Raw genomic sequence first — 21902 nt, 5'->3', positions numbered from 1 at the left:
GAAAAAGCTCTGTATCTTAATTTTAGCTCCTGTTAAGTTTTTATCATTAAGAACTTGAGTATGTCCAGTTGGAAAAAATTGCCCTTTACCCTTTCAGGCAGAGCATGTTGTTCTGAGCTCTGAGGTACAGAGCTGGGCTGCTCTGATGAGGCTCCATGACATCTTGCAGCATGACTGGTCTGAAAAGCAGTTTCTTGGAAAAATGCAATATGCTGAAGAGCTGCAGCTCTGTCACATTCCATCTGGTTCACTGGCTAGGAGAGGAGCTTGCATGTTCTATTTGTGGCAAGAGGAGATGGAAGACACAAAGCTGCCCAAGACACAGCACTCCTGCTTTGCTGGGCCTGTGTCATGACAAAGCCATGGTCATTTTCTGGGAGGTTATTCACCTGACAGTAGTGAGACCTATTGCTCTGGTTGCTATAGGAATAATCCTTTTAGAGGATCAGTTGTGTAACAGGCATCGAAGACAGAGGACACATTCTTTGTTAGGCAGAGCACAGCACTGAGATTAGGTGGTGGGTTTTGTAGAGCGCAGGTTTATTTACCATGCCGGATTACTTTGCTGGCTTCCTGCTCAGCGTGTTGATGTGCAGATAGCAGCTTTTCTTTCTCTTCAGCTGTAGGAAGCTGCTGTGTCTGTAGTGTTCTGCTTAGCACAGGACAGGCTCTCACTGCTGTATTACACCAGTGGTGCGGCTAGGGGGTAGAACTGTCAGCATCACGTGATAGCTTTTAATAAAAGTCTGTTGATGTAGATGATTCCAGAAAACCTTCTGCAAGCGCTTGCAGAACAGGATATAATAAATACAGTCCTAAGAAGATTGTATTTTTTCCATCTCTTCATATCAGACACTGGAAGTACGACCTATCTGAGCAGGCACATGTCACTGTAATGCTTTAGCTTGATTAATTGTGAGTTTTAGTATTATATCTTGAAGCCTATACGTATAAAAATTACTAATCTTAGCACGTTGTAACTTTAGTCTCTAGTCTCAGAAATAGCAAGTGTTAGGCAATGATTTTTCTGCTTTAATAAAGGTAGATAATGGTTTTAAAACACTTCCCTCTACGGTCTTGTCTCTCTGTCTTTCTGCATCTTCATCTCTTCTAGAGGTACAGCGTGCTCCCTTGGCAGATCAGTATTGGCTAAAAAATAGGTGCAATGCTTTTGAGTTAGTGTTGGGTAGGACAGGCACTGCCTACTGAGGCCAGTCTGCTATGATCGGGAAGAATATAATATACAGTGTCTGAGCATAGTAGCCTTCACTGCAAATTCTCTAATGACCCAACAAAGCTCTGTGTTTGTCTGTGCCCTCTGAGCAGTATGGGCTTGGGAGCTGAAGCAAAGTGGGAAGGTAGGGAGGCCCTGTAACAGAACTGTGTGTTGCTGCTGCCTTTTTGCACAGTGCTTTCCCTCAACAAGCAAAGCCTTTCTGCACCCTTCTTGAGAAAACAGACCAAATCTGAAGCTGTGCGAGCCTCAAAGAAACATGGTGCTGCAACCATGGACTTGGGTGCGATTAGCATGTCCTGTTCTTGTCAGGGCTAAGCTGTGAGAAGAGTTGCTGAGCAGCCCAAAAGCCAGGGAGAGGGGCTCTCGGGAGCACTGGGCCGTAGAAGAACGGACCTGCTTGTTGTTTCTCTGTGCTTTGATTTAGATCAGCAGAGAGCTGGTGGCCATGGCAACAGTTGGGCAGGAGACAAGATGTTCCTTCCAGGAGCCCTCTTGGTAATTCATTTAGAATATTATTTTTTTAGCAAGAACTTAACATGGTGTCTCTCATGACTGTAAATGTTGTCCCAGCCTCCCCTCTTCCAGCATCTCTCCCTACAAGGTGTGGTTTCAGGACACAGCTGTCTTGGTCCCCCATCCTACCTGGAAATTACCCCCAAGGGCTGGATTAAGTCTATATTTGAAATCTGTCAGGGAGAGTCCTTGGTTTTTCTGCCTCAGTTGCTAATACCAGGAAGAGTACTTAAACTTGAAAGTTGAGCTCTTTTGTTGTCCTGTGAAAAATTACTGCTGCTTTATAGTCTGGCAAAGCAGGTCTGGCTGCCACATTCAGGCCTCTGCAAAATTGGTGTGACTTTACTTACCAGTGTTTGAGAAGGGGGAGTTCAAAGTGAAGAAATTTGGTAGGGCTTTCAGAGGAAGGGAGATCCTGTTGCATAAAGAGACACTTAAGAGCACTTAGGCTGAGGTGGGGGTTTAATTTGTCCAGAGTTTCAGAGGGAGGAAGAATCTTGGGGAGGATCTCAATTTTGCAAGTACAGACACAAACTGGCCACAAATTCATGAAGGCTGATAACTGGAAGATGGTTTCCAGTTACAGCGCAGTGAAGTTCTTGATCAGCTTCCAATAGCAGTAACATCTGCAAGGGACACGGTGGATTTTAAGACAACATTTAGGGAGTTTGTGGGATGGATTGCATTATCTTATACAGTGTAGCATTTGCAGTATGAGAGCCTGGCATCAGTGAGGCAAGACCTGCATTTCAGACATTTTTATTTTTCTAATAGTCAGAAAAAGGCTCTTTTAAATTGATAAAGCTATGTCTTTGCATGGGGCCGACCACATCCTGGGCTGTGCTTGCAAGGCTGCAGCAGCCAGCAGGGCAAGGGAAGGCAGTGCCCTCTGTCAGCACTAGTGGCAACCCTGTTGACAGTGCAGGTCCGGTTTGAGCTGCCCAGTACAAGACTGACATACTGCAATGACTCTTGTTTTATTTCAATCTATGTTATTCTGTGCCCTCGGCTATGAGGTGACGTGGTGTAAGCCCATCCCAGCTCCTGCTAGGACTGACTGATGCCCCCTGCAGAGCTCTGCCCTTGATACAGCTGGAGCAGTAACATAGCCAGCCTCAGCATTCATTCATCCTGCGGTGCCTCTAGACCTCCTCCTGGCTGGAAACTTGGAGTTTAAAAAAACTTTCTGCAGCTGATCCATGCTTATGACTGGGAGAAGTGTTTAGTTTAATTCCAGCTCACAGGCATGTTGTTAGCACTGTTACTGACTCCGTGAGTTGTGTAATGCTAGGCACACAGGTTAGGCATGCTGTTTTCTGTAAAGCTTTGGCATGTGTTACTTTTCAAAGTAACATATATTTAAAGTTTTATAATATCTTTCTTTACTTTGGGGAAAGTGGGTGATGCCATTGTGAATTTCTTTTAATTTCCTGGTGTGTTTGTGTTTTTATTTTTGAATAACTTGTCAGAATCGGATCTGGACAAAGTCAACGGAGTGGGCATCCCCTTGCTTCTGAAAATTGTTACTCTGGGTGAATGTGGCGTGAAGAAGCTTTTAGCTTTTCTGATACAGCTGACTCAGATACAGGTGCCCTGTCTTTTTTTAAACTGTTCATCTACAAGCAACCGCAATTAACCCTGACAAATAACAGATTGCATGGGCATCAGTTAAAACAATCTCCACATAATCTGATAACCATTTGCAATGGAGATAAAAAGAAGAGCTAGCACAGTGGCTTAAGGGTCTTTATCAATGTGAATCTAGGTTGTTCTCAGAAATAAAATGTATTAACCTAATTCTGAGACCTGTGTCTTACTTGAAGGCTATATGAACCCTAATGAAATCTAGGCTTGGCTTCTTTTAATGTTCATGGACAGATGGTGGATTAAATGATCTGGGTGGCTGATAGACAGATGCCATAGTGACCAGCATGGTTAATAGAGCTGTGCTTGTGCTTTTATTATCATCTGCAGACCCTCTTCAGCTGCTTTGAGAAGTAGGTATTCTGTGTTAGCCTAAATCTCTCCCCTTTTTTCAGGTGATTTGCTTTGAATATCAAGGAATATGCTGATACATTTGTAAAATTATCCAAATAAATCTGCATTATGTTTCAGTCTGGAATAAACAAGCAGTTGAGCTGATCTGTAGCTAGTACTTCCCCTCTGCTTCCTCCCACCCACGGGGAGGGAAGTGTTTTGCTCTCCAGCATACACCATGCAGAAGAGGATTGAGATTTGGCAGAGTATTTGCAGAAAGCTCACAAGGTATGAAAGAGGTGGGAATAAGTAAGTTGGAATATGCAGAGTTCAGCTGAAACAGAAAAGACAAGACATGCGTAAACCCATGGAAGGAGGAAATTAAAGCTTCCCTATACAACAACTTGCTATGCGTTCCTGGAATTAATTGAAAATGTAGAGTTACTTGGTGTTCCTTGTGCCCAGAGTAAAACTCAGCAAAATGTTTGAAGAGTTAACAGCAGACCTCAGTGAGGATTTTTTTGCCACTTTTTTCACTGAAAGTGTAACTTTTCAATAAGCCCATGCTTTTCTGATTCAGTTTTGGAGAAGTTCTTCCACAAGTACATTTGTTTGAAGCTTCTTAATCCGCATTTTTAAAAGTTTGCTTATCCTTGCCCTATCTCTCTGCTTTATTTTGGCTTGCTGTGCAGTAGGAGATGGTATTCTGCTAGTGAAATGTTATTGAAATATGCTATCATGTGCATTTGCTGATGTCATAATGTTGAATCTAAACTGTGCTCATTATTTTTAATGAGAAATCATTAAAGCCAGCTTGTAACTCCTACACAGTGACATTGAATATAAGACGTTTTAAAGCATCTTTTGGTTATTGTAATGAAATAACGTGAAACATCAGCGTTTTGAGGAAAGGTTTGCTTTTTCTGTATGAATAACAGGGGAGCTGTTGTGACCAACATTGAAATTTTTGTCTGGGATATTGAGGACCATTTTCTTCTGATTTGTACAGTGAGTTCTTTTGTTCTCATTCAAAGTGCTAGAGTGAAATTAATTATGTCACTGATGTTTTGACCTAGAAAGCAAGTTTTTTCAATGGCTGCTAAATTAGTAGCAGCTTCTAATCTTACTACAACTAGTGTCACTACTAAAGTACTGATTTTGACTTCTGCTGACGTCAGAGCAACAAATACTCTAAAGCTAAAAATTATTAAATTGCAAATTTATTTTGGAAATTTTTTTTCATGATGCATATTTCTTGGGAAGCTCTTCCTCTGATTGTTTCCATCACTGACTTTCCATCTAAAAACTGTTTTCTGTAAAACTGCAGTGTTGAGTTCTGGAAAGCTTTTGCTAGCTGGACTTGGACCGAAACATGATTTTTATTTTTAAACATATGATCACATTCCTTCCATGGGGTTTACTTAAACATTACTTTTGCTTTCTGTATGCTTGTGACAACAGTGTGCTAAAGAGGCTGATTATGCAGATGTGGTATTTGATGTTCCTGTGCTTTTTTTTGTTCTTGTCAGTGAGTTCTTACAGCAAAGCAAATGTACGCGCTTTAGGTTGAGAAAGGGGTTTGCCTCCTTCCTGTCCTCAGAAAAATGAATGGTGCCTTTCCATCAGCAGTGACTGACCTGTTTCCATCTGTTATGCAGCACCCATTTATGGTATTTCAGAGCAGTTAATGAGTAATTGCAATACTAGTTATAACTCAGTGCAGTTAGACTTAGTTGTAGTTCCCAGGAGACACAGAACATGACCCTGCTTTCTCTTCTTTCAGAGATTTTAAGATGTTCATGGTCTTCAGCAAGATACTGAAACATAGTTTGGCACATCATGTTACCTGGTGGACTGTTCTTGGCTGGAAACATGACATTGGCCTATCTTCCAGGTTGCTTTTAGGGGTTAAGATGATCTGGAGTTCCACAGTCACACAAAATATTTTTAGACTTGCCTCTGTATTAGCACATTCAGATCTTCCTTGTGTAAGATGCAGGTTTACAATGACTGTGTGTCTGCAGGTTGTGGCATCTTGAGCCTGCTGTCCAGGGAATGGAAGAGCACTAGAGCCATCAGCCTGTTCTGTTTGCAGCCCATGGGGAAGGCTGCAACCTGCTGCTCTACTGACTGAAAATAGTGGTGCAGTGCTGGAAAAAAACACCCCACTGCCAGACTTGGGCAGATGAGAGCTGAGCTGCAAGCAGTTTAATTCACTTCAAACTATTACAAATCTAGGCAGGTCCAATTTCCTGTATTAGCTGGGGAAGGCAGGGGTTATCCTCAGTGCAGGAGTAAAAAGCACCATTTATTCCTAAATCTGTGCTGGGTGCCTTGCTTATGACATTGGGTACTCGACTGGAGTGCAAGAAGGTTGCGGCTTTAACAGCTTCTTGTAACACGTGGGCAGAGCAGGGGATGGAGTACATCTTGCTCCATCTGTGACGTGTAGGTGTTTTCATTAATTGCTTATTGGTCTCAATAATGCGTGGCTGTGAGAGTTTGTGACCTCTGATTTGGGAGCACAAACCCAACCTGTCAGCTGTACTTTTCTTGTAGGTCATTGGGCTGTAAAGCCAGTATCTGTTCTCTAGCAGAATCTGTGTTTTGGAGATGACTTGCCGTTTCTCTCTGGCTGATACAGAGCATTAGAAAAGATTACGGATCAGCACTAGGCCTGTCCTTGAGCATCATGGGCCTTTGGAATAGGAACACACAAATACTTATTTGTATATACAACAGTAGGTTGGGGATAGCCCAGCAGCACCTTTCTCCTAATGCTTTTGTGTTTAACCAGATTACATACCTCATTCTTCTGCTGCTCTTGATTCTCACCCAGCATTTCTGTAATTTAAGACTTAATCCAATTACATGAAGTACTAGGAACCATTGCCTGTTTGCATAGATCATACTGTGTTTTCTATTAATACATTTCTGCTCTGTATGGAAATGAATAATTTAGTTCAAGATGTTGCTTTAGATCTGATTTAGGCTTGCTTCCCACACAGCAGTCTCCTTCAGCTCTACTATTTCCAAAATAATTTTGCACAGAGAGGAGGTGGTAAATACTTACCTACCAACTGCATTAAGGTCAGGAGTACTGTAATGGTAAGAGTTACCAGATGGTGATGTTTTACATAGTCTTACAGTATTTTTTCTTAGTTTATAGTCATAGTTTATTTTGTTCCAGTAATCTGAGACATTTGAGGGCAGCTGTTGCAAAGAGCAGGACAATGGAATCTGTGCTTCAATCTCTTCATGGTTAATAGCTGTGATAGGTTGCTTGAGGAGCATGCTGCAGTTGTTTTCCACCTTTGCCAAAACTGGCAAAGATGACACAAACTAAATAATAGCTGTAGTTACAGAATCACTGAAAAAGAGGGAAACCTGACCTGAGTAATCTGCATCTCCTCAACCTCGTAGCAAAGCAGCAGTGACAGTTTTCTTTGCCTTAAGTGAACCAGGACCTGAGTGTCCTTAAGCTGAAGGGGTTTTTGAGATGTTTCTAGCCCTCTGCTAGTGCAGACATTCAAGAAGTTTGAGCAGAATTTGAGCAACAGACACCTTGATGCTGTGTGTACTGCCAGATTTGAATATTAATAAATTGAAGGGATTTCACAGATGTGTTCTTTATTACTGGTCTCCAAATGAAAGGAATTCTCAGTTTTTCCAGGGAATTAATTTTGAACTTCAAGCGGCTTCACATTGGGAGTAAAACTCAACTTGGTAATGCCAAAAAAGATGCTTAGTAAGTTAGTTGTGAAAAGCACTGATGGTATGAATTCCCATCATTAATCAATCCCACTGTGAAACAAATAGTTTACTTCAGACATTAATAATCTCTAAAATTTAGGCTCTGGGTCATGCTCTGACCTGGAGCTGAGGGAACGTGGCTATAATTGGACTGCTGTAGTTCGGCACCCAGGTTTACGTCTGCTGCCTGGGAGTCTCTGGAGCTCAAGGCATTAGCACCTCTAGAGCTGCTGTTGGATGCCTCATTGCTTCACTCAGAAATGTGTTTTTATTAAATATGGGAATTTTTCTGTGGCATCTGTCAGTGGCACTGTCATTGCTTCCCTTTCCAGCCAAAGGCAGAGGGTGGCAGTCAGAGATAGTTCCCCTATTTGAACCTTCTGCCACCGGGGCATGTGCCCACTTCTTCCCCTGATCAGTCCCACAGTAAATGTAGACTTTTGCAGTTTTAGTGTGTTTTCCTTCTCAGTTTAAGAATCATTAAAAGATGTTAAAGCCACATAGGATAATGTCCCAATCTAGTCTGACTTTATGCAAATCCCCGGCAAAGAACATCTCCCAGCAGTTCCTGCTTTTGTCTAATCTTAAATGTTTAAAAGCTGCTTTTGGGTTGTGTCTTACTACCTTGTGGTGTCTGAGCCTTTGTGGTTCATGCATATTTTATTTTCTAAAATGTATGGCTCTTTGACTAAGAGCACTTATTCTCAGGAGCTGGGACTGTAAAGCATATAGCAAAAATCCCAGGGCTTTCAGAGATGGTCAGTAGCATTGGTCCCCTTTCTTAGGCTACTGTCTGTTCTTCTGCCCAGGCCTACCTGAAGGTGTATCTTGACAGTATAGCTAAGGCAAGTCAGTGCCTCTGCCGCTGTGTGTGCACTTGCAGTGCTTACCTTCCATCTGAATGAGAGATCCTATGGCTGCAGGGTCAGTTGCTATGGTTTCCCAATGTAGTGGGAAGACAGTGAACCCAAGCCCTGCACTCCCACTTAGAGGTTTCCATGAGACTATCAGCTCGCTGGACGTGGGGTGGGGCAGGGCAGAGGGCTGAGAGCAGCAGCACTCTTTTCGATAGCACCTTATCATCTAGTCAACCAATTTGTAACAAGAAGGTGCACTCAAAATCTGTTTTGTTTTGTTTCTGCCAGTGGTTATTGTATTCTTGTCTGAGATCACAGAAGGGAGTTCAGGTCCCTCTTGGTGGACACTGACAGTGGAACACTAATACGTGGATACAGTGTACAGGAAGGAGAGGGTAGATGCAGGTGGAGATAGAGGATACAGGTGGATTTTAAAGGAAGTGTGTTGATCTGATTTGGCTCTAACTAATGTCAGTGAATAACTTAGATTCCCCTTAGACTGAAATCCGAGGCCTAAATAAGAAACTTCTGTTTTGTTTGCAATTGTGTTAGTGCCTGAGATGGTGATCAGAGAAGCTACAAGGCTAGAAGACAGGACAAGGGTAGGAAGCTTCAGCTTCCCTGTGTTAGACAGATGTGGCTGTGGGACATGACGCCAATATTCCATTTTAGCCACAAACTTCTACAGAGCAACAGGTTAGGGAGCCCCCAATAAGGAGAAGCCTTTATTGACATGAGAAGGGCAGAGGAGTGTGTTCAAAACTTCAAAAAATGTTTTCAAAGAGCTGCTCCGTGATGGGAAACATAATGTGCTCCAGATCAACATCCTTGGGGGGGGGGGGGGGGGGGGAAACACCAAACCCAACCAAACTGTAGAAAGCTTCACTGGTTTTGCACTCAAAGTTCAAACCAAGAACTGCACAGAAATGGAGAAGCTTATTGAAAATAAGCTAAGCAGAGAGCAAATGCATGGCATCTATCACAGCAGACATGAGAAATGGTGCAGGGAAGCCAGAATGACTAAAGAGAAGGGCATGGAGGCTACTTGAAAACAGAAAAGCATTTTTCAAAAAGCTGAAGAAAATGCAAAAGGTTATAAACTCTAGCAAAATAAATATATGAACATAAAGCAGGCAAAAGGGGATTTTGAGAGATGACTTGCAAAGGGGAAAAAATGGCAGTCCTGTTTCAGACCTATCAAAAGTGGAACCATGTGAGAGAGTTTGGAGCATGCTACTGACTGCTCGGACTCTGAAAGGAGGAGTTGGGGAAGATCTAGCCATAGCAGAAAATTTTTTTTTCCACACTCAGGCTTGCCACAGAGCAGCTCACAGAGGTTGCTGTGCTGGAATGCTCTTTGTGGGGTGTCAGCAGAGCCCCTGCCTTAAACCTCAGTGCCTATTGCAGTGGCTGTAAAAAAGGTAAAATACATGCTTTTATAGCAAGTTGCCAGGGTTGGATCTGTCAACCCAGCGGTTTTAAATGAGTCTGAGGATGAACTAGTTAAATGAGAGGTTATGATCCTCTGTTGAAGCTGCCATGGTGCCAAAGGACTGCAGTGTTTCACCTGTAACACAATTTTTAAAACAGATTCCAGAGGAGTTCTGGGAATTCACCAACCAGCTGTACCAGACTGACGGATAAAACTAGCAGAGAGTATCGTGGATGAATTACAAGGGTAAATATTGGGAAAGGGTCACTGTGGTTTTTGTAAAGGGGAATTTTTTGAAGGAGTCAGTAAACATATAAATAACAGCCATTCATTTGATGTAGCCTGCTTGGATTTCCAAAAGACAAGACCCCTTACCGAAAGGGACCCAAGACATATGTCTTAAGGGACTCAGGTGGCAATGCAGTCAGAGGAGAAGTCTTCTCGTGGATGAAATATTGGTTAAAAAACAGGGAACAAAAACCAAACACCGAACCCAACCAAAACCCAGGAATTATTTTTACCAGTTGTTAGAAATCACTAGAGAAGCATGTTAGATACCTGTCTTGGGACCTATGCTGCTTAAATGCTAAAATTTAGTGATCTGGAAAAAGTAATGGAAGGTGCAATGACAAACTTCATCTGCCTTTGGGTAAACATGAAGTGTGATGCACATTGAGTAAAACTGTCATACAATGGAATGTAAAAGGGCAGGCTCAGGGCTAATGATAGCCCAGAGGCGTAAGACCTTAACATTACAAGAGATGAATGAAAATGTCAGCTTGGGCCTCATGGCTTTCAACAAAGCAAATCAATTCTTGTTTATCAGGAACAGAGAACAAAGTAACCTTATTGTGCTACTCTGTAAATCCACAGCACACCCGTGTATGTTTGACATACTGCCAGCACCCTCCTCTCAGAAAGGACAGAGCACAAAGGGGCAGTTTTGGAGAACAGCAGTAAAATCGGGCAAAAGCTGCTGTGCCAGGACTGGCCAGGTAGTCCAGAGTGTATCAGCCCAGAAGGGGGCACATGAAGGGGAATCACAGCAACCTTGTGAGGTTGTTACTGCTGTGGCTTATGGAAATGGGATCAGTTGTTCTCCATCTTCCAAACCAAGGACTGGGGATCTTGTGCAAATGCAGCAGATACAAGGTGGGGAACAAAGTGGTTCTCCACCCTGCATGTTGTTAAGCCTTGGCTTTTATGGTCACAGGGTGAGGCAGATGCCAGAGGCATAGCCTGGTGGTGGTGGGGGGTGACTGCCCAGTTCTCAGAAGAGAAGGTCAAAGTGAAGACCACACCTCCAATTCAGGAAGTCTTTTGACTGTTGGAGGTTGGGAAAATTAATGGAAACTGTTAAAAGATGCTAGTGTTTGAGGAAGTATCACTACATCCTTGCTTTATTTTATTTTTCCACAAGCACATGCTCTTAAAATCAGACCAGGAGGCTAGCTGGACCTTTGGTCTTACCAGCTACAGCTGGTCTCCATACCTTCTGATCCTCCTCCATCATTGTTCTTCTCACCTGTGCCCTGAGGGAGCTGCTAGTTTTTGAAGCAATGATTCCCAGCTTATTTGAGTTGATCCATAGTGGCTGCCTGCACAGGGCTCATGTCTCTGTTATGCCCAGCAGCACACTACTGTTTGGCATGTGTGCGTCACAAGCTTGGTGCCTGTGGCCAGAAAGAGCAGGCTGCCCAAGAGCCAGGCTGCCTCTGCTGTTGAGTTCCTATTTACAACAGGTTGTCTGCAGCTGCTGTTTATTTTTTACCTACTGTACAAATAAGGGCAGAAGATAAAATGTCTTCTGAGAAACCTCTGATAAAGTTTCCAGTCCCTAAGAGAAAATTACATTTTATCAAGCTTTTCAAAACATAACTGCAGATCATCATCTTCTCTTGCATTCATTTCCTTAATTTTGCAGACTGCACACTTGTTAAAATCTGGCTGTTTCCTGGCCACATCTTTTCCACCTGCCCTCTCCTATCACTGCTTCCCTGCACTGTGGACCAGATCAGCATTCAGACCGTAGCTGGAGGTAGACACCTGCAAGGTAACAATCCTTGAATCTCCATTCAAGCTACCCTGCTGCAATGTATCAAAGCTGGCCTGAACAGAGACCAGAAACAAAGCGTGCCAATGCCTGAGAAATAAAGATGATGTCTCATACTTTCCAACACTACACTTCTACATGAGCAATGGGCAAATATTAGGAGAGAATATGCAGAATTGCAGGTGGGCAGTGGTTATGGAGGCAGTGTGTCATCTTGTTGGGTGGCTGGCAGGGAAGGTGTATCTACAAGAAGGACATGAAGAAAGCATGTTTGGCAAGGACAGAGGGTGAAGCCTGCGAAGCTGCCGTTCTCTCACTGAGTACTCTGGTACCTGTTGTAACTGGGTTATTCTGCTCTGCGTTTTGGAAGAGTAATAAACCAGTAATGATGTCATGAAATAATAATGGGTTTTTGGCCAACTCAAGGTAGCAGATGTATGTTACAAGTGTAGAGACTGTCATTGCTGTCTTAAGCATGATACTTACGTGCTGTATGCATTTGCTGTCCTTTGGCTTTGATATGTGGGAGAGAGCTGTTTTGGAGAAAAGCAGGTGACATTGAAGTGATGTGTGCTGTAATTGTGTGATGTCTGAAAATGTTTTTGTCCTTTGCAATCATAGGTCAAAATAAAAGCCTTAAAGCTACAGGGCAAAGTTTCAGAGAAAATAAAGTTCACTGGGAAAATGGACATAGAATTACCTGTAGGGAAGCTAGCGGTAAAACTCAAGTCTTATTTCTGTAGGTGATCTTGAAAAGGAGGTCAGTATGATGTTGCAATGTGTAGCTAAAAAAGTCAATGTAGAAACCCTTATCTCAAACATGCGCTACTTGCTTTGTAGTTTGGAAAAAGCCTTAAAAAAGTAAAAGGCTTTAACCAGAGGAAGCAGAGGAGGCAAGCTGCTGTCTGGGAACTAGCAAGAGAAAAAAGAAAAGCCTAAGGCTTTGTCACTGTACAGGGTAGAGTAAGAAGTTTGCAGATTTAGCATCTTCAATTTTTCCAAGTGCTGCTTACTGAGATTTGTTAAAAATGGGTTTTCTCAAGTTGCTTCCGTCTTCAGGGGGTATTCCCTGTATTTGAATCACTAATGTGATTGAAGGAGTAGCAAGGTGAGTACCCTTCAGATTGGGCCGGTGCCCAGTGGTGACATGAAAAACCTTTTCTCAACAAACTATCTCATTTCCCCAAACTGCAGTTTACGCAATCTGCAGAGTCAAAGTAAGTGAGAGAGCAAGGATTGATTTTTAGCTCAAGGAAACTCTTTTCCCTTCCCTACTACTGAGTCAAGATCCAAGTTCAACTTCAGGAAACAAAAGTGCAGGGTGTTGCAATATGAAGCACATTGAGGTGCTTGAACAAAAGCTTTGAAGAGAGATGGGTGTTTCTGTTTCTAGTACCTTGTCCGGTATTCTACCTAGTGGAAGCATGTGTGACCTTAGCAGTAAGTTTGAATGTATTTCCAGAAGAGGCACTGTGTTGCTGACTTTTTAGTATCATCAACTCTTGTGTTGATTTCTGTGATTTTCTCACTGTTGGCTCAGTTTGAGTTTTTTGCTTCTGTTTGATAGTCAACCTTTTGCTGCTGCTTATAAAACCCTCCCTAGTCCTCTGGAGGTGCAGTTTCATGAGAAGTGAGTCAGTTTAGCTGGCCTTATGCTCAGGGCAGGGCTATTTCTTTTACCACCCCATGCAGTGCCCTCCGGCTCTAAGCATTTGCCAGACCAGCATTTGCTAGACCTCTGTGGGAGTTTCCTACCTCACTGACCTAGCAGCAATCTAAGAAAGTAAGATTAAAATAAATAAAAGGCAGCTGGATTGTTTCCTGCCAGGTCAGTGAGTTAAAGCTGCTTATGGAAGAAACTGACAACTACCAGAGCTGGCAGAGACCTGCTTTTAATGGCAGTCAGCCACCTAGCTCAGATGCATAGGGAAGTGCAGTTGGGGGTTGCAAGCTTCAGCTGCTTTAGCATTCACTGGGCTCTTCCACTTCCATGAGTTTGCTGTGCTTTCCAGTTTCAGCCCCGTGCACTGCCAGTCACCACCCTTGACCTCATCCAAAAGCTGCCACTTCTTTTAAAGGACTTGTTAACACCTGCTGACTTGGAGAACACTGAAATCAGGGCCCCTGCTATGGTTGCACAACATGTCCCACTGGAGTACAAAACAGGACTTTGCCCAGCAGCCCAGGGAGCCAAGAAGACAGGCAAGGGGCTGAACCTAGTAGTTTTCCAGAGCTCAGGAGACTGAGGCAGTGCCCTGGGCTTCTTTGTGCACCCTTGCTGCAAGGGCAGGCAGTCCTGCTGTGTGGACCCAGACTCCCTTTGCACATATGGACTAGTCATTTCCTGCTTGCACAGGATGCTTTGGCCCGCAGCCCCCTCCTAAGGAAAAAGGAGCCAGGTGAGAATCAGGCTAGATAACCTCACCTGCCATATTCTTTTGCCTGCCTCTAGTGCAGGAAGGTGACTGCTGCTTTGTAGGTACTCTAGCTTCTCCATGTGCACAATGCAACAGCTGCATGCAGGTAAAACCCCACCCCTTTCTGAGGATGAGGGCAGTCAGAGGTGTCTTTTTATCCTTCAAAGCCAAGCTGGAGAAGGCTTCAAGCTGCCTCTGCTGATTTGGCTGTGGCCATGCTTCTGGGTGAAGGGGAGAGGCTTTGGAGCCCCAGAGAAGTACAGTCTGGGGGATGACAATCTTTCACTGCAAGAACTAAATCTGCCTGACCCACAGCCAGCCTTAGGGAGTGCCTGGAAAGGAGGGGCAAGGTGAATTTCTGATGTGCTGCAAGCCAGGTACTCTCACCTGTCCTGTATTTGGCCTTATCGCTTTCAGGTTATTGGAGATTACTATTTAAGAAAAAAAATCACATAATTTGCTTAAACTAGTAAGAAATATTTTTGAGGGTGTACTGTCCTGTCTTCAGGCTGAGCCATGAGGCTATTACACTATAAAAAGCACCAGTTATTTCCTTGATATTAAAAAACAAAATCTGCTTAGGAAAGTCAGAGATATCCCTCCTTTGATTTCTATAGACAAGAGAAAGTACTTACAGATGACATAGTGTGCCCAGCCATACTGCCATCTCCACAGCTTTTCCAAAGTCTGTAGTTACTCCAGATCAGTGTTTGTCTAAATGCATTCGCAGCTGTTTTAAACTCAGACAAGTTTGTGGGCACTTCTGTGTTTGTCATTGTGAGGTTGTGGCTTCTGTTTCTGCACTGGACAAGTACTGGAGAGGTATTCAGAGGCCTCATAGTCCTCTTATGCAAGGTACAGTGCAAAAAGCCCTCAATATTTTGCTTGGGAAAAGGCACATAGTTTTGCTGGCAAATAATCATGAAACAGGTCATGAAACTGCTCCACTGATACCCTGCATAACTTTCTGTATCTGTGCCAGCTGCTAGAGGAGCCTAAGGGTGTCTTACTGTCACATTACCAAAGCTGGTAGCAGGGAAAAATGTGTTCAGTTAAGGCACAGTGCTTAGCCCTCCCTGAGGTGACAGGTCAGTGGACATTAATGCAGCAGTATGGTCAAGATCTGATGGGCTCTTGGCCAGTGGCCAAGGTAGGGCTGCAGTAGACAGGCAGCCTGGGAGAACAGGTACATGTGGATCTGTATCTTTCATTTATAATGCTGTTGAAAGCAAAAGCTGCCACCCGCTCCCCTGTGGATGGGTACAACCTCCCAGGCAGCCAGTGAGTGACTGGATTTGCAGAGCCTGAGTCTCTTTGCTGTCCCAGCCATCTGCCTGCCCTATGTTGTCAATACTGTTTCCAAAATGCTCTGGTACATGGTCCTCAGGGGTTGGGGCTGCCTCTCAGATGTTGCTGTGTCCCCTCACATCAGCTTGCCGGCGGACAGGAACTTCCCAGGGGTGTGGGTTGGGGCCACGGTGAAAAGAGACTTGCGGGCTGGTGGGTTGGAGGGAGATGGATACCAGCTGGGGAGCGAGAGCTTGGCTGTGGGAGTGGAGCTGCATTTGTGATGCCATGAACTACTAGAGACAGATGGAAATGTGATACCTGGCTTTTGCTATGGTGCAGTAACATCACTAAAGGCCATTGAAATGAGATTTTGGTCACAGAAAGACACAGCCCCAAACCCATCACACATCTGTACAAAAGCAACCTGCTTTTGGCAGTGGTTGGAGAGATTTGACAGAGTTGCAGATTGCAAGAGCTGTACTGAGCCACCAGTTGTGGGTACGAGAGGAATGTTGAAGTGTGGATGAGGCCCTTGCTGTGGGCCCTCAGTTAGGGATCCCTGTAGCACAGGCAGCACACATGACACTGAGGCTCCTTCTTCTCTCTCTGCAGGAACATGACATTGAGACAGCTTTTGGAGTGGTCCATGTCACCATGCGGGGCACACCCAAGGGGAACAGACCTGTCATCCTCACATACCATGACATTGGCCTCAACCGTAAGCCCTTGTGTTCCCAGGACCCTGAAAAAGCAGTGGTTCATGATATTTGCTTTTGAGTGTGGGGACCAGCAGGACTGGCCTGGAGCTGAGATGAAACAGGTCATTCCAGGGTAAAACGATAAAGGTCTGCAGGAGAGAGCATGTGGCGTTCCTCTGTCCATTCCAACAGCCTCTGAAAGGTAGAGCCAAGGTGGCGAGGTGGAAGTAGGTCCACCCACTACACTATAGTGTTCTAGCTGACTTGTTGCACTGTGCAATAGAGTTCCCACAAGTCATCTATTCCATGGTTGCTGGGAAGGTGAGCAAGTCCCTCCTACAAGGCTGCAGTAGTAGTTTAATGTTTCTAGCGGGCTCAGTTGCTCTTCACACATCTTCCCACCCAACATGTACTGTTATGTTCATACAGGTGCTCCTCAGTATGTGCTGTGAGTACCCAAGTGCTGCAAGGCCCCATTTTCCTGGACATGCATGCCAGCTGTCATTTGTCTGCCTGTCCTCCAGTCGCAGCAGTTACTTTGCTAGGACTGGGTGCTGCATTGCAGTTAGCAGGGGCACAGCAGCATGCATCACCGTGCCTCCACTGCCTCACAGACTCAGCAGGGGCATTGGACTCATGCAGGTGTGTGCCATGGTTTTTGGAGGGTGGATCTCAATAAAGCTTCAGGAAGTGTCTCATTTTTTGTTGTTGTTCTTGTTGTAGACAAATCCTGTTTTAATGCATTCTTTAACTTCGAAGACATGCAAGAGATCACTCAGCATTTTGCTGTGTGCCATGTCGATGCACCAGGCCAGCAGGAAGGAGCCCCCCCATTCCCATCTGGGTAAGAGCTCTGCAGAGACCCTTTTTCCATATGTGGTCTGAACTGCAGTCTGGACTGAGATAGAACCCAGTTTAAGCCAACTGGGATTGCCAGGCTGAGTGTAGTGGGAGGCAGCTTTCAGGAGCAGAGGAAATGGGAAGATGAGGAGGCTTCCCAGTGGGCATTCAGGGGACTTTCCTATTAGTGAGGCATGGGTAAAGCCCTTCACTAGTGGTGAGAGCTGGTACCATCTTTCTGACTTGAGTGTGAGCCCAGTATGCTGCAGTCTAGCTGGTGTTCCTTGCTCCATCAGTCTGTCCTCCCACAGATGTTTGACTGCCCAAAAATACACAGCTCTGTGCTAGTCTCACTCTGAGGGATGGGATAGAACTGGAAGGTAACATCTGTTGAGCTGTATTTGGAGGTGCTTTGATTTCAGTCTCCCTTTTCAGGTACCAGTATCCCAGTATGGATGAACTGGCTGAAATGCTGCCTGCTGTTCTGACACACCTGAAGTAAGTCTCTGAAAGGTGATGGGGTGAGCCAGCTGGGTGTAGCCATTCCAGCACCTACTTCTATCTCTGCTTGCAACATCTGATATGCTCACTAAATTATCCCAAGAGGCCTGAGCATCTCCTAACCTGAGTAACCCTGTCTGGTTCTTATGATGTGAACAGTCTGCCACATGAGTCAATTTATGGCTGCTGCATCATTGCTGGATCATTTTGAAAATGAACCATAAGTGAACAGCTGGATGCAGAAAGGGGAAATGCTTTGCCTCTAGGGATGCTTTGGCTGTGAGCTTAAGTTAGCCTTGCTGATTGTGAAATGCCTGTATTTCAGCCTGAAAAGCTTCATTGGGATTGGACTGGGAGCTGGTGCTTATGTCCTCAGCAGGTGTGCAGTAAGTATCTCTTCATTTCCTTGTGATTTATATGAGCTGTGGTCTTCCACTGATCAAACAGACCATTTGCGTGGCATGGGCAAAGTAGCAGTCAGTAAATACAGTAGGCCTGCAGGGAGGCATGTGAGAGCTACTTCACATCCAAATGGTTGAACTGGAGCGGCCAAGGTTACTCTGAAGCTGTGCCAGACATGGAAGGATTGTAATGTGATATCTTTGAGTCAGCAGAGCCCATCCTCGCTGCTAGGAATATCCAGCCTCGTGTTTTCACAAAGACTGGCTGTGTTACTGTATGGTGCTTCCAGTGTTTGTGACACCAAACAATTGATTTGGTGATGTGCTGTAAACCAGTGCTGATAAGAATGTCCTTTTTTGTTGGAAGGAAGATTTTGCATGCCACCCTTTGACGAGAGAATGCTAGTTTTTACTTACTTGTTCATTTCTCTCTAGTGGAGTGTTTATAAGCGTGTGAAATCGGTGGACATAGTTCAGCAGCCCAGGAATTTGCCTGAATCTTTCAGAGGTAGTGTTAAAAAAAAATAACAGAAATCTCACATTCTCAGTAAAGTTCACTTGAAGTTGTTGAGCACAGAGAGCTGCCAATGATTTAGGGCATTATTGCTCCTTAGAGCCACTTCACCGTGCAGCTGCCCTTCCTGCAAAAAGTTCTCTCCTTCCCATTTCCTCAAGTCAGGGTTGAGCCTGGGGCAGAGTGAGGCACTGGTGTTTGCTCTGTCCTTGCCTTTTGTACCTTGTGTAGTTTTCAGTCTTGCTAAAGAGAAGGTCATGCAAGTAAGCCTTTGTCCTCAGCTCAGTGAAGTGCCAGAAAGCCCTTGCCATGCTACCTGGATTGCAGACAGTTTCCTGCTGAGGGCAGAGTTGTTTCCTTCTACTTAACCAGTGCTGATCTGTACAATGGAGCAGATCAAATGTAAAATTTCAGCCTTGGAGCAAGCCTAGAGCTCAAGGTTCTCTGGTTGTGTTAGATGGCTAGGTTTGTGTTTGCAAGTGGTTCTCAAAGTATTTTGTACCCATGCTCCACACACACAGAGCCTAAGGTAAACTGCAGGGTGCTGGGGATGCCGGGCTGGAGCAGGGGAAGGGGTGCCTGTGGGCTGGGGGGCGTAGCAGGGGTGCGCTGCATTGAGCCAAGTGCCCCTGCAGCTCAGGCCTTTCTGCTCAGGCTGCCATGCTTACAGGGCCTGAGCACCAACTCCTGTGCCATTTGTCAAATCCTGACATTTTGCCACATCTCCGCTGGGAGACTGCCTCTTCTTTGAGGAGTGGAAGGAGGTGTGTTCCAGGCACAGGAGTTTGCCCAGGTCCTTCCCAGAGGTGCCAGCTTGGAGAGCACTGCTTACAGCCCTGTAATACACAGGATCCTGATCTGGTTCTGCAGCTGCGCCAGATGCATAGGTCACCAGAAGGCACTGCTGAGGTCTGTGCAGGCTGCAGGTGCTGTGTGAGTAGTCAGTCCCTCAGTGCCAATAACTGAATCAAGTAAGGTGTGGCTGGGAGCAAGCTTTAAGCAAAGCTCTGAAAAGGCCACTGGCTGCCTGGCACAGGAGCTTCCCACTTAGTCTTCATTTCACTCTCTTTCCCTTTTGCAAGAAGCCTTCCAGCTGCTGCACGCTGTTGACCAGCACGTGGGCTGAATCATCCTTCTGAGTATGCCTGTGCTCTCTCCCCACAGCTCAGCCACCCAGACCTAGTGGAGGGACTTGTTCTCATTAATGTTGATCCATGTGCAAAGGGCTGGATTGACTGGGCAGCATCCAAGGTGAGATTCTCCTTCCCCTGCACATCTCTCCGCAGCACTTAACGAACAGTGGGTAGAGTAAAAAGAAAAAGGATGGGGTACAGGAATTTGTAGGTTTCTGACAAAAACTGTACAATCTCACTTCTGTCCCTGCTGCACTTTTAGTCTGGGTGTAGTATGGCCTCCATCATAGGGGCAGTGGTGGGTGTGATCGTATGTGAATGAGCAAGCCTGGTAAAGTGCTTGGAAATGAGTGGCTGTTGAGTGCTGGGCTTTCCTCTGATTTAGTACTCATGCTTGCAGGCTTCATTTGGCTGAGGTTGGATGGATCTTTTAATTTGAATAAATTGGTATTCTGGCCACTTGCAGTTATCCAGGGTTCCGGGTTTCTGGAGAACTCTTTCTTGTGTGTGCATAGGCTTCTTTGGAGCCTTGTATGGCATCTCAAGCTTCAGGCATTTGCTTCTTGTATTGCTTGAATAGTTTCTTTGTTATTTTCTTTACCCTGAGAAGGTGCTTTGAAATTTGTAATGAAACTGCATTTTTCAGTTACTCTCCCTCCTTCTCATTCATGGTCACTCTTCAGTTTTCAGGCTGGACAACCAACATAGTGGATATTGTCTTGGCGCATCATTTTGGCCATGTAAGTACCATGTAACACCCAGCAGGTGTTAATGTTGCCAGTGCAACCATACATGGAGCTATAACTTTTTCCCACACACTAGTGCTAGAATTCCTGTCTTTTTGGTGCCCAGGCAACTGTCTGCAGAAACCAGTGGCAGCCAGTTCTTTGTAGCCAGCATGGAAGCATTTGGGCTGTAGGTAGAGCACAGCTCAGCTGGGAGTTGACAGTGAGTTATTGATGTCCAGATGTTGAACTGCTGCATTCTGTTCTTCGCCTTCCCCTTCAGTTTCAGCAGAGGCAAACCAGCCCCTCCTAAAAACTTTGGATACAGCAGTGCCTTCTGTTGGGATTTGCTGGCTCCCAACCAGCAGGCTTACTGGGCAACTGAAAGGGTCTGTGCCTCATGGACACTATATATGACTTGCAGCAGATCAGTCCCTGACCCAAAGCCCTCCTGCAACATCACACATCAGCACTGGAAGGAGTCATGTAGGTTCTTCCTGCTTAGGCCCATTGAAGCTGTTCTCTCCCCACTTTCAGGCTGCTTCATTATAGGTAGTGTTTCCTTGCATTCCCTTTTCTGTCTCTCTCTAGCTCTGATTGGAAGCAGTTTCTTTGTAGAACTGGGTGTTGGGATTAAATTTTCCTTTGGTCCCAGTCTTGGGGCTTACCTATAAAGCTTTGCTGCTTTAACATTAAACATAAGCAGAAGACCTTCCTAAAACAGAGGGATTTGTATCTTTGTAAGCATTAACTGAGGCTCAGGAGCTAACTCAAGAGGTATCCCAAGATACTTTGTACTCCTGCAGCAGCATGTGCAATGCCATTTGTGGAAGTGTAGTCACATTACCAAAGAATGGCACGTAACAGTCATGTCACATAAACAGTTTGTGTAGCCCAGGTACTACTGTTGTCTGGAGTCAGTGCCGTCTGTGTTACTGTTCACAGGGGAATGAACGTGTATGGAGGCAGTTTAATGCTTCAGTATTTTTATGAGTATCATGTCTTTACTTGTGAAAAAGATGATGTTCCCTGTCTTTCAATTTTTCTGCTGTTGTACAGGAGGAACTGCAGGCAAATCTAGATTTGATCCAAACATACAGGCTTCATATTGCGCAGGACATTAACCAAGATAACCTTCAGCTGTTCCTCACCTCATACAACAGGTACAGGATACCTTTTTGCCTGCTAGATTGCTCCTGTAGCTTCCCTGCTCAGTAGATTTGCTGCCATATGTATTATTCTGTTGGATATTATGTCACATGAACCTCTGTCCTAAGCCTGTGTCCTGTGCCAAGCTCAGCCTTCATGCCTGGATGACCCTGTCACATCTCAGTAGGTCATCTCTAGGTACACAGCAAGCTTGCCATGAGAGCATGGATCCTGTTTTCTCGTGGTGACTGCTGGGGCTCCTGCTCGTGGCATGACACAGGAAGTGATAACCTGTTTCTTCTGCTGATTTGATGGAGAATTGTTCTATTTTGTCTTTCAGTCGTAGAGACCTGGAAATTGAGAGACCAGCTCTTGGCATCAATGAAAATACTGCAAAAACACTCAAGTAAGT

At 44.8% G+C, this 21902-nt stretch overlaps 1 protein-coding gene across 6 annotated transcripts in view; it reads left to right on the top strand.

Moving 5' to 3' along the window:
• The window catches only part of NDRG3 (NDRG family member 3), a 60812-nt gene that overhangs the window by 30910 nt on the left and 8000 nt on the right, over positions 1 to 21902 (top strand). For 4 of the 6 annotated variants that reach the window (XM_056354259.1, XM_056354258.1, XM_056354262.1 and 1 more), the window contains 8 exons: positions 16142 to 16247; positions 16951 to 17071; positions 17503 to 17565; positions 17894 to 17954; positions 19648 to 19734; positions 20300 to 20356; positions 21401 to 21504; positions 21831 to 21896. In XM_056354259.1, the coding sequence (XP_056210234.1) occupies positions 16142 to 16247; positions 16951 to 17071; positions 17503 to 17565; positions 17894 to 17954; positions 19648 to 19734; positions 20300 to 20356; positions 21401 to 21504; positions 21831 to 21896 (665 nt within the window). Of the gene's footprint in view, positions 1 to 404; positions 1733 to 16141; positions 16248 to 16656; positions 16870 to 16950; positions 17072 to 17502; positions 17566 to 17893; positions 17955 to 19647; positions 19735 to 20299; positions 20357 to 21400; positions 21505 to 21830; positions 21897 to 21902 lie in introns of those variants that run through there. The other 2 variants (XM_056354261.1, XM_056354263.1) reach the window with 2 other exon arrangements.

Source organism: Falco biarmicus, chromosome 10 (assembly GCF_023638135.1).
Source record: "Falco biarmicus isolate bFalBia1 chromosome 10, bFalBia1.pri, whole genome shotgun sequence".
NCBI lineage: Eukaryota > Metazoa > Chordata > Aves > Falconiformes > Falconidae > Falco > Falco biarmicus.
Note: the sequence above shows the minus strand (reverse complement) of the source record. Positions and strands in the feature narration are given on the sequence as shown.